The sequence below is a fragment of the Rana temporaria genome, chromosome 1 (genome assembly GCF_905171775.1).
Source record: "Rana temporaria chromosome 1, aRanTem1.1, whole genome shotgun sequence".
Lineage (NCBI taxonomy): Eukaryota > Metazoa > Chordata > Amphibia > Anura > Ranidae > Rana > Rana temporaria.
Genome location: NC_053489.1, coordinates 187,374,796 through 187,386,798, shown reverse-complemented (window position 1 = coordinate 187,386,798; position 12,003 = coordinate 187,374,796). Strand labels below are relative to the sequence as shown.

General features: G+C 47.4%; 1 protein-coding gene across 1 annotated transcript in view; it reads right to left on the bottom strand.

Annotated features, from left to right (window-relative positions):
- The window catches only part of AACS (acetoacetyl-CoA synthetase), a 142,061-nt gene extending 130,483 nt beyond the window's left edge, over positions 1-11,578 (bottom strand). Inside the window, exon 1 of the mRNA XM_040347366.1 lies at positions 11,376-11,578. Within this exon, the coding sequence (XP_040203300.1) occupies positions 11,376-11,505 (130 nt within the window). The 5' untranslated portion in view covers positions 11,506-11,578. The remainder of the gene's footprint in view (positions 1-11,375) is intronic.
- Positions 11,579-12,003: the final 425 nt, after the last annotated feature.

Sequence of the window (12,003 nt, the reverse complement as noted above, 5' to 3'; positions counted from 1 at the left end):
GGTGCTTACAATGATCAGCTTTTATTTATTCATTCATGCAAAACCTTTATCACAAAAAAAGAAATAAAAAAAAAAAAGGTTTGCTGTAACAGGTTATAAAAGTGTGAGCTTCAATTTGTTAGTGGTTCTAAATCTGCTAATACATTGAACACTACCCTTCCCCCCAGGGTGACAATGCTTCTATCTGCTGTGCACATTCCTCCAGAGTTGTGTAGCTGGCTAGATCACTCGTGAAACCAGGAAAAAGCAAAAAAAATAAAAAAAAATGCAGCAACCACAACTAAATGATTGGTGAGCTGCAACATAATACATGGTTTGCCTTTTGGTTTACAGCCACTTTTTTTACGCATGTCCTGCAGTTCCCCTGTGCTGGTGGCCATTTTCAGGGAATGGACTGATCTGAGGCTGTATTGTCAGAGGATTTCTAATCATTTCTTGGCTCAGATTCAACACTAAAGCTAAGAATATACTAGTGAATTGTGTCATGTGATGAGCACCAGATTCTGCACATGTCATCGGTCATCTGTCTGTGCAATTGTTGGCTTTTCCATCAGTATACTTTGTAAATGTCAAGATCCACATTATGTTATTTGGAATAATTAGAGGCAGCCATCAGAAGTATAGCTTACCTATTAAAGCGGAGTTCCACCCAAAAGATGAACTTCCGCTTTAAGAACTCCTGACCCCCCTGACAGTGCCGAGCGGAAGTTCTCCTCTCCCCCCTCCCTGCAATCTTTTGGGACACATCACAGGTCCCAGAAGATTGCCTGGCCATTAAGAATGCTCTGCGCGACCCGCGCATGCACAGTGTGCACACGGCTGTGAGAAGTGAAGCGAGACTTCCATGGTCCAGCGATGCGGCTGCCTGGACAGGTGAGTGTGTTTATTAAAAAAGTTAGCAGCCAATACATTTTTTTTGGAGCTGCTGACTTTTAATATACACAGAAACGGGTGGAACGCCGCTTTAAGACACTTCAGAGATCCAAAAAAACAAAACAAAAAAAAACAAAAACAAAAACAAACACACAAAACACACAAACACACAAACAAACAAACACGCACACACACACACACAGTTTATAATCTAAATATGTATTCGATAACAAAAAGCATTAGATTTATATTGACAAAAATAAATAAAAAAACACCTGAACCTGTTTGGATTTAGTCGTAGTAAAGTGTGACAGTGCAAAACCTTGCTACCGTTAAAAAAAGGGAAGTAGATATGGAAGGGATATAAAAAGGGAAGTGCTCTGAAAGGAGAAAAGAGATTTTCCAACTTTCCCTGAGTTTTATAGTGTATCGCCAGCCTTGGTGATCTTATTTATAGCACTCACGTTTTACGGATGGGATCACCGCTCGATTGCCGATTTCACAAAGTAAGATCACTTATATTCTGCTTTGTGAAGCCCACAAGCACCATCTTTTGGGACACGGCGCAGCTGAGCGACCAGCATCCACCGCCCGTTCTCTAGCATGCACAGTAACAGAACGTAGCGGCGCTTTTTCTAGCAAAAAAATAAAAAAACATTTTGGCACAGACTCTGAAACACCTCCGGGTGTAGTGACTATTCTCCTTGGTCTAGCTTTTGGCGACTTAGGTAGTCAGCTTGCCAGTTCAGCACCCCCGGAATGTACACCCCGCCGACAGTGCCGGGGCATAACTTTCGGCCCACCGGAGGATGTGCGCAACTTCTGTCCCTGCAGCCGAGCTTTGTGTGCCCCCTTGATGATTGACGTATGCCAGGCCGTGGCGTTGTCGGACTGGATTCTGACCGGCCGGCCTTGCAGACCCAGAGACCACTTGGAGAGACACATCTTGATCGCTCTGAGCTCCAGTACATTGATTGGAAGGCGGGACTCCTCCTGAGTCCAGCTCCCCGGGGCTGACTGGACACCCCAGACACCCCCCCCAGCCGGAGAGGCTGGCATCCGTCGTGATCACTGTCCAATGACACGGCAGAAATGATTTTCCGGTCCGAAGTACCGGAGATGTCAGCCACCACACTAGGGAGGACATGACCAGTCTACTCGCCCGAATCTGGTAATCCAGATTCCAACGCGACAGAATCTTTCTGCAACACTCGGGTGTGGAATTGGGCATACGGAACTGCCTCAAAAGAGGCCACCATCAGACCCAGCACTCTCATGCAAAAGCAAAGCGACGCCCATTTCTGGGTCGCCAAACGCTGCACCGCAGATTGCAGGGTCTATAGTTTTTCCATTGTGAGAAAAACTCTTGCCTCTGAGGAATCCAGGACCAACCCCAGATATTCCAGCCGCTGAGACGGTACCAGTACTGACTTCTGGATATTCAGCAGCCAACCGAATTCTCGGAGGGTCTGGCAGGTGATAGACACATCCTCTTCTTACTCTGAGCTTGAGGAAGCTCTCAGAAGAAGGTCGTCCAGGTATCCCACCATAGCGATCCCGCGCTGCCGCAGCAGGGCCAGAATCGGGGCGAGCACCTTGGTGAAAACCCGCGGTGCTGAGCCCAGGCCGAACGGGAGGGCCACAAATTGAAAGTGGTCCTCCCCGACCGCAAAGCGCAGAAACCTCTGGTGTTTTGCGCATATTGGGATATGCAGGTACGCGTCCTTGATATCCAAGGATGCTAGGAAATCCCCCTGATGGAGCGCTGCTATTACTGAGCGAATCGACTCCATCCTGAATTTTTGCACTTTGACAAAGCAATTGAGGGCCTTGCGGTCCAGGATTGGACGGACCCCATCCTTCTTGGGGTCTACAAACAGATTGAAGTAAAACCCCTGAAACCGTTCCATCGAGGGAACCGGCACAATCACTCCCCTGACCAGCAGATCCTGGACAGCCCCTGACAGATCCTTCAGGCGATCCGGAGGAAGCCAGGGGTTGGAGGGAAAAGAGAGAAACTCTATCTTGTACCCCGAGGAAACTACTTCGCAAACCCAACGGTCGGAAAGAAGAGACCTCCACCGAGCCAAGAATTTGCAAAGCCGGCCCCCCACCCGAGATGTGGGCGGGCAGACCTTCATGCGGAGGCAGGCTTATCCGCAGGCTTGTTGGGCCTTGCAACAACTGGTCGGCCAGGTCTACACAGAGCTCAGAAGCATTCTGCGCCTCCAGCTCCTGCACTAGGGACTTAGCCCGTTCGGTAAATGTCTGCGACACCAGAGCCCCGGCCAAAATCGGTCTCACCGCCGACCCCACCACTGTGAATATGGAGCGGGCCACAGCCTCAGCTCTCCTATCTGCGGGGTCCTTAAATGCGGGAGCCCCTTCCACAGGCAACGTGGTGGCCTTATTCAGCCTGGACACCGGAGGGTCCACTGACGGAGGAGAAACACTTTTGAGGAGGATTTCCTAAAAAAAAGTGGGTAACGGACCGCAAAGTATTTTGGTACTGCAAAAACTTTCTGCGGCCGTTCCCATTCCTTGTATAACAGTTTGTCCAGATATGGAACACAAGGAAACACTTTTGCGGTGCGGGGTGGCTTGAGGAACCCAAAAGGAACCGGCATGTCTGATGCCTCCGCCAAATCCTCAAGTTTTTGAGTGTCCCGCACTGCAGTGATAAGAGCTCCAACAAACTCCTTATCATGCTTTGACCCTGAAGCAGAGTCATCCTCACTGTCCGTGTGGGCTAAGTCTGCATCATCCGACATAACGGAACCAGGGCCAGATGCAATAGCAGGGCCTGATTCTGTGTCAGAAACATCCCCAGAAGCAGGGAGGGGGTGCTTTTTACCCCCTTCTGGCCACTTGCCGCTTCAATCCTGGCAACAAACGCCTCAAGGACTGCTGCCATAGCATCCACCGAGGTCGCAGGAACAGGGGGCACTAAGGGTTAACTCTGGCATGGTTGGGGTAGAAGCCTCTGGTTCAGACTCCAAGCTGACCTACGTATATATGCCACCTTAGTACTGCAGAAAACGGGACCCACAGGCCACCCTCCCGGCTGTCACAGAGAGCAGGGGACTCACCACCCAGAAACAGGCTGTACTACTGTGCAAAGCTGAGAGCGCTGTGCCGTCCCTCAGGAAGAATGCTGCGGCTTGGCGCCGTTATTCCAGACACTAGAGGCCAAGACTTTTCCAAGATGGCCACCGACATGCAGAAAAAAAAAACAGCATGTGGGATACAAGAAAATGGCCGCCGACATATAGAACCGCGTCACTGGTAAAAACACTCAGTAACACACAGCAAACACTGTCCAGCATACACAGCACATAAGCACAATAAAAAAAAACAGCACCCCAAAGCAGCACAGCCCCCCGGCAGTAACAGAGCCCCCCCCCCCCCAGGTGGACCTCCCACTTCACAGCCGCCACCCATAACGGGGAAGGAGGAAGAGGAAGGGAGAGAGAAAAGCAGGGCGGACCCTCAGTCGACCTCCCCAGGAATGCACCAGCCGAACCACCCTGCCGAGGCAAGGGAATACTACTTACCCATCCTGTGACCACCGGCTGTAGGCATTCCCGACAGACCCAACGTCCGCAGGTAGATACGGCATGGCTGTCGGCCCGGCACACTGTGACACAGCCATAGAGACCGGTCATATGTGTGCCCTGTAGCATGTAGCTCACCGGCCGCCCCTGGAGCAACGGGGCATGTCGTGGACGGCCTAGCTAAAGGCCGGCACGCGCTCGATGGCCGAACATGGGGGGGGGGGGGGATCTACAAGAATCAAGATCCAGCCTGTCACCCAGTCGGCAGTTGATAGTAGATCCCAGGATCCAAAAATGCAGGGGGAAAAAAATCTAATGAAAGGCATAAAAAAAATCTCAAAAAATCTCCAGAGCACATGGGCTCCAGAAGTGCCATGTCTTCTCCTATCGCTAGGCAGAAAAAAACTAAGGCTGGATGTTCCAGAGAGTGGGATGTACCCGGGGACACACCCCCTGGGAGGTGCTGTACTGAGAGTAGTGTTTTAACACTTAAAGTGCTGCTGACTTTTAATATTAGGACACTTACCTGTCCTGGAGTCCAGCGCCGTCCGCAGCAGAGGACGAGCGATTGCTTGTCACTCTGCTGCTCCCCCCGCCATCCTCGGTGAGGGAACCAGGAAGTGAAGCGCTCCGGCGCATGTGCGAGTCGCGCTACGCCTGCCGATTGGCTCCCGCTGTGTACTGGGAGCCGAGTGTTCCCAGAACACAACGGGGGGCGTCGGGAGGTGACGTCATGCCCGCAGTCTGCCCGAGACTGTGTGGCCGGAAGTGGGTGCAAATACCTCTCTTTTGACAGGTATCTGCACCCCCTCCCCCCTGAAAGGTGTCAAATGTGACACCGGAGGGGGGGAGGGTTCCGATTAGCGGGAGTTCCACTTTAGGGTGGAGCTCCGCTTTAAGACAGTGATCCGACTTCTGAGGCCCCATACACACGAGAGGATCCATCCGCTGGAATTGATCCGCGGACCGGCTCCAGCGGATAGATCCCCTGGTGTGTACGATCCAGCGGATCTGTTTCCGTGGATTTTTATCCCCTGGGATGGATTTCCAGCGGATAAAAATTTGAAGACATGCTTTCAAATCTATCCGCTTGAATCCATCCCAACGGATTGATCCGCTGGTCTGTACAGACTCACCGGATCAATCCGTCCGAATCAATCCCCCGCATGCATCGTAATGATTTGACGCATGCGTGGAATTCCTTATATGACAGCGTCGCGCACGTCGCCGGTGGACCGTATCCGCGGATAAATCCTCTCGTGTGTATGGGGCCTGAGGCAACTTCCATTGAAATCAATGGGTACAAGTTGCCTACAATTCTGATTGAAGTAGTACAGGAACCTGACTTCAGTAGTGTGTATTAAGACGGCTCCATTCACTTACATTGATTTTCTCAACCACTCGACTTGGGGCAACTTTAAGTCGGATCCCAGGTCACCCCTGTGTGAACCGGCTCTAGCAGAGCCAAGAGAAACCAATCAAGTGTCTGCTTTGTTGGTGCTCCTGAACTGTGTGGCTACAAGAAACTACTGGTTTCTCATGGATTAATTATTAGAAATCAGCTGATGTAATGCAGAGGAATCAGAGGAGCATTATCACATTACACAGGCACATGCAGACTGCTGCTAAGCGATTTTTAATGAAAGAGCATGGCATACAACGCTATTAGTAGCAACATTATCTGATTACAGGTAGATAATCAGGCTTTAATTAAAGGATGAGGTTATATAATGAGCAGGCATGAGCAAATTATGTGATAGACAGACATTTAAAGTGGTTGTAAACCCACTATTTGGACTTTTACCTACAGGTAAGCCTATAATAAGGCTTACCTGTAGGTAAGGAGAATATCTCCTAAACCTGCACGGTTTAGGAGATATTCCCCCCGCAATGCGGGCGGCGCATGCGCAGGGGGGAATCCACGGCTGAAGGACCGGCATCCGCCGGACCCTGCCGATTTTAAATCGCGCGCGCGGGAGTGACGTCATCGCCGCTCCAGCGAATCACATCGCTGGAGCGGCGATACCCGGAAGACACGCCGGAGCAAGATGACATCCTGCTCGGCGTGGACCAGGTAAATGGTACACACCTCGTTCCGAGGTAAGTATTTCATAATAGGCTAGTATGCGGTGCATACTAGCCTATTATGCCTTTTGCATTGCAGGTTTGGGAAAAAAAAAAAAAAAGTTTATGCGGTTTACAACAGCTTTAAGCTTTAAAAGAAAAAACCCTGATTAAAAAAAAAAAAAAAAAAAAAAATGTATATATTATATATATATATATATATATATATATATATATATATATATATATATATATATAAATAAATATATATAATTTTTATTTTTTTTATTATTATTATTATTTTGTACCCACAGTAAAATCCTTTACTTCAAGTTCTTTGAGGGACATAGGAAGTCTGACTTTCGGATTGCTGCTTACAAAAAGATAGGACAAATGTACGGCAGCACAGAGCTGGTTCACACTACCGCGACCTGTGGGGCGACTTGTGTCGCCCCAAGTCGGACGACATGTCAAAAATTACATGTTAGTCAATGAGAGCCGTCTTAATGCACACTACTGAAGTTTCTCCAACTTCAGAAAAGGTTCCTGTACTACTTCAAGGCAACTTCTACCCATTGATTTCAATGAAAGTTGCCTCCAAGTCGGATCCCCTGTCTTAACTGAAGCAACTTTCCAGGAAGAGAAACTAGTATTCTCAGGCAAACCCCTCCCTCCCACAGAGCCGATTGTTGTTTGATTAGCCACAGCCAAAGTCGCCTGTCCTGGAAGTCACCTTGTAAGTCGCGCTGAAGTCGCCTTGCAAAGTCACGCACAAAGTCGACTTCAGTAGTGTGTTTTAAGACAGCTCCATTCACTTCCATTGATTTTCTCAACCACTCGACTTGGGGCAACTTCAACTCGGATCCCAGGTCGCCCCTGTGTGAACCGGCTCTTGTAAACTATTTGCATCAAACTGACCTGCATTACAGGGTCATATACAAAACATGAATAGCATTCACTTTAGACTTGTGGAGATAGCACAGGGAAAGGTCAGAATCTCGGTTTTATTGCTGTCTGTGCCCACATTTGGGAGATTACTCCTTATTTCCTGTTTCCATCCAAAAAAAAAAAAAAAAGGATAGATACACACACACACACACACACACACACATATACACAATAATTTAGGTGTGGGACTACTGCAAGTATTTCATCCACCTTTTGTATTTCACGTGTACTCCTATGCCAATATAAGAAGTGTGGCACAAACGTGCCCATTTACTTAGACGTTCTATACTTAAAGCCAACTGAGGACAGACGTTTTTTTCCTACTTCCTGTTTCTGCACAAAGGAGATTTCCCCTTGCAGTGTGTTTCAGTGACACCAGGACAAGAAATGAAGGGAAGAGGGATCCCCCAGAGAAGAATGCACACAGCCAGGACAATATAAACTGAAGCAAGAAGTGGTTTCCTTTCCTTGTTCTACAAAAAAAAAAGAAAAGTAGTCTTTGTTGCGGTTGTCCCAGATTGAGAAATGTTTTCATCACTTCCTGTTCACCTGACTCCTTAGGTCTCATGCACACTGGACGTTTTTTTACAGCTGCTCTTAGGGGCATTCCCCAAACTCCCCTGCATGTTATCCTATGTGTCCATGCACACACTTAGGGCTGGATTCAGAGAGAATTTACGCCGGCGTATCTATTGATACGCCGCGTAAATTCAAATCTGCGCCGGTGTATCTTCTTTCTGTATTCAGAAAGCAAGATACGCCGAAATGTGCCTAAGATCCGACTGGCTTAAGTCTCTTACACCGTCGTATCTTAGTTGCATATTTACGCTGGCCGCTAGGTGGCGCTTCAGTCGATTTCAGCGTAGAGTATGCAAATGAGCTGGATACGCCGATTCAGAAACGTACGTGCGCCCGGCGGAATTTTTTACGTCATTTGCGTAAGGCTTTTTCCGGCGTAGCGTTGCTCCTGCTATAGGAGGAGCAACCAATGTTAAGTATGGATGTCGGGCCAGCGTCAAATTTTGCGTCGTTTACGCAAGTCGTTCGCGAATAGGGCTTTGCGTAAATTACGTCCACGTCGAAAGCATTGACGATTTGCGGAGGAATTTCGATCATGCATGCGCCGTTCGTTAAAGACGTCATTTACGTGGGGTCATGTTTTATTTACATAAAACACGCTCCCCCTCTTCAGAATTTGAGTTAGGCGCGCTTACGCCGGCAGATTTACGCTACGCCGCCGCAACTTACGGAGCAAGTGCTTTGTGAATACTACACTTGCCCGTCTAAGTTGCGGAGGTGTATCGTAAATAGGATACGCTACGCCCGCACAAACTTACGGCGGGCTTGATGAATCTAGCCTTTAGCAATGTTTAGTGGGAGGAGCCTTTAGAAGCAAACAAAAAACAAAAAAAACACTGCCAGCGCGTTTGGCAAAAAAAAAACACACCTGAAGCTTGTAAACTCGCTTAAACTCTTGAGCTTGAGTGTTCATTTCAATTGCTCCCATTTGAGAGATTTGCAATCGCTTCCTATTCCTCCAACATCCAATCACTGAAACAGGAAATGGAAGGAAATCTCCCTAATGGGGACACATAGTGCAAGAACAGTGGACAGCGTGTCTAAACCTCCCTAAACCAGGCCAAAGATTATTTGTTTCTATTTATTCAGTCAGTGGGCTGAAAGCAAAAAACAACCACACTAATGGATTCCTCCATCTATACAGGTGAAGTTATTATAAAACAACAACTATAACATTTTTAGTATCGGAGTTAATTATACTCCATGCAAATGCGCTACACACTCATTTTGAATTGTCAGTTTAGCCTCAGGCCATGGTTACTGGAGCACACATTGTATTACTCTACTTGTGTAATTATACATTACACACACTTCCACAACCTGAAGTGTACACCCCCAATCTCTGCCAACTACACAGCGGGCATCCCCCAGTACCATATGCGGCTATTAGCGTTCCTGCCCACCACCCCAGCACTGGGTACACCAGCAATTCGAGGGGGGTGACGTTCTCAGAAGAATCAGCGGACGATGCTGGGTGTGTTGGCGCAGTAGTCCACTGCAAAAAGCACACATTCAGGGTGACAACACTGCCACTACATGCAGGACAAAGGAAAGTGTTGTCAATTATACACAAGAAGTGCCATTATTTGGACATATTGCTGACAGGAAAGAGCTGAAGTGCATCGTTTAAAGCGGAGTTCCGGCCACAATTTCACTTTTTAAATATAAATACCCCTGTAATACACAAGCTTAATGTATTTTAGTAAAGTTAGTCTGTAAACTAAGGTCTGTTTTGTTAGGTTGTTACAGCATTTAGACACTTTATAAAATAGAAATTGACTGGGGCCATCTTAAGTGTGGGCATCATGAAGTCAGACTGTATGACTTCCTGGATTTTAGCCTTGCAGATCTCGCACATGCTCAGTGCTGCACAAGCAGTGTCAGATCAGGTTTCAGCACCTGTGCTGTCCAAGTCACATGATTCTTTGAGACTGGGGAGTGCACAGACTCCTGGAAAGTTACACCCACTACATTCCCAGGAGTCTGTGCGGTGTAGGTTAGGAAGCATTAAGCACCTAGGTGCAGGAAGTGGGAAGATTAACTATTCTGCCTAGCAACAACACTTTGAAGGCATCTTAAAAAAAAAAAAAAAAAAAATTCGTAAAGGACTAATGACATTTTTTTAAAACTACTGATGTAATGTTATATTTATGGGTGGAACTCCACTTTAAAGCGGGAGTTCACCCATTTCTAACATTTTTTTTTTTTCTCCCCTTAGATTCCTGCTCGTTTTGTCTAGGGGAATCGGCTATTTGTATTAAAATATGAGCAGTACTTACCTGTTTTCGAGCTGCATCTTCTTCCGTCGCTTCCGGGTATGGGTCTTCGGGAGCGGGCGTTCCTTCTTGATTGACAGGCTTCCGACGGTCGCATCCATCGCGTCACTCGTAGCCGAAAGAAGCCGAACGTCGGTGCGGCTCTATACTGCGCCTGCGCACCGACGTTCGGCTTCTTTCGGAAAATCGTGACGCGATGGATGCGACCGTCGGAAGCCTCTCGGAAGACTGTCAATCAAGAAGGAACGCCCATTCCCGCAGCCCATACCCGGAAGCGACGGAGAGGATGCATCTCGAAAACGGGTAAGTACTGCACATATTTTAAAACAAATTGCCGATTCCCCTAGAGAAAACGAGCAGGAATCTAAGGGGAAAAAGTGCCCTCTAAGGGTGAACCCCCGCTTTAAGTAATAAAAATAAAATGCTGGTGAATGTTTCAGCATTTGCACAGTCACCACAGATAACCCCTGAAACATGTCTAATGTTTTATTTCCTGTAATCTTCAATGCCATCTAGTGGCCAGAATGCAATGTTTTCCTGATTGAGCTAGTTCAGGAAAATACCACATTATGGCCACCAGGTGGAACCGATGATCAAAGCGTATAAACATTTGGGAAAAAACATTTACACACAGAATATTTGTGACGGTTGTGCAAATGCTTACGATTTATATGATAGAATATGTGCAGACACCATACGTAAAACACAAACACACACAATTCTTTTTTTTCTAAATGTAATTGGAAAGTTTTAGATACACCTAGGAGGTGAAAAAAACTACAGGATGCTGTCGTTTTCACAAATGTACAATATAGATTTTTACTGCTAGAAAACAGAAATGACACATAATTAAAAGAAAAAGGAAGGAGGATAAAGAAAAATGCTTGTAACAAACCCTAACACATCATCTATTAGCCATGAACAAGCGCATATCAATACGGCTGCACCTTTAAGCACAGACATGTGGCCAGGCCATTGGTGGCTAGCAGCTCATATATATGGACTAGTCAGGTAGTGATGTTACTTAGTGTTGCCCTGGTATGACCCTCCCTGTGTGCCCCCATCCTCTGCTGTCACTCACCCAGGCTGAGCCCATAGTTCCTGTTCACCCTGGCCCTGAACTGGTCCATCTGGGTGACTTTCTTGCTGTCAGGGTACCACATGACTTTGGACTCCATAATCTCCTCCATCGGATCCTCCTTCTTAGACATGCTGGATCTCTGGTGTGCCTGCACTTCTCTCTGCCTGCAACAGTTTGACACGCTTTTTATTTACATTGGGGAGAGAAATGTATTCCTCCGCCCAGAGAATAAAGTAGTCCCTGACACTCTTCTGCCTGTATCAGCTGCTGTGCTGTGCTCCCAGTGTGAACATTCCCTAGCCCTAGTACTCTGAGGAGGCTGCTGTGGAAATGACTTGCATTGTAAATGTGGGTAACATGAGGAGCACATGCTTCAGTGTACAGTGTGAGCTGAGGTCACAAAGTATTCCTAGAGAGGAGAATCAGAGTGAATGAACTTTCTGATTGATTTCATTGAGATTGTATTTCACACGTGTGCGACTTTTCCTGCGACACCCAAAAGTGGAACTTCCGCTTAAACTACTCCTCACCCCCTTACGTGCCACATTTGGCATGTCATTTTTTTGTGGGGGGCTTCATTAGGAGTGGGACTTCCTGTCCCACTTCCTACTTCCGCCCAGGGACCGCT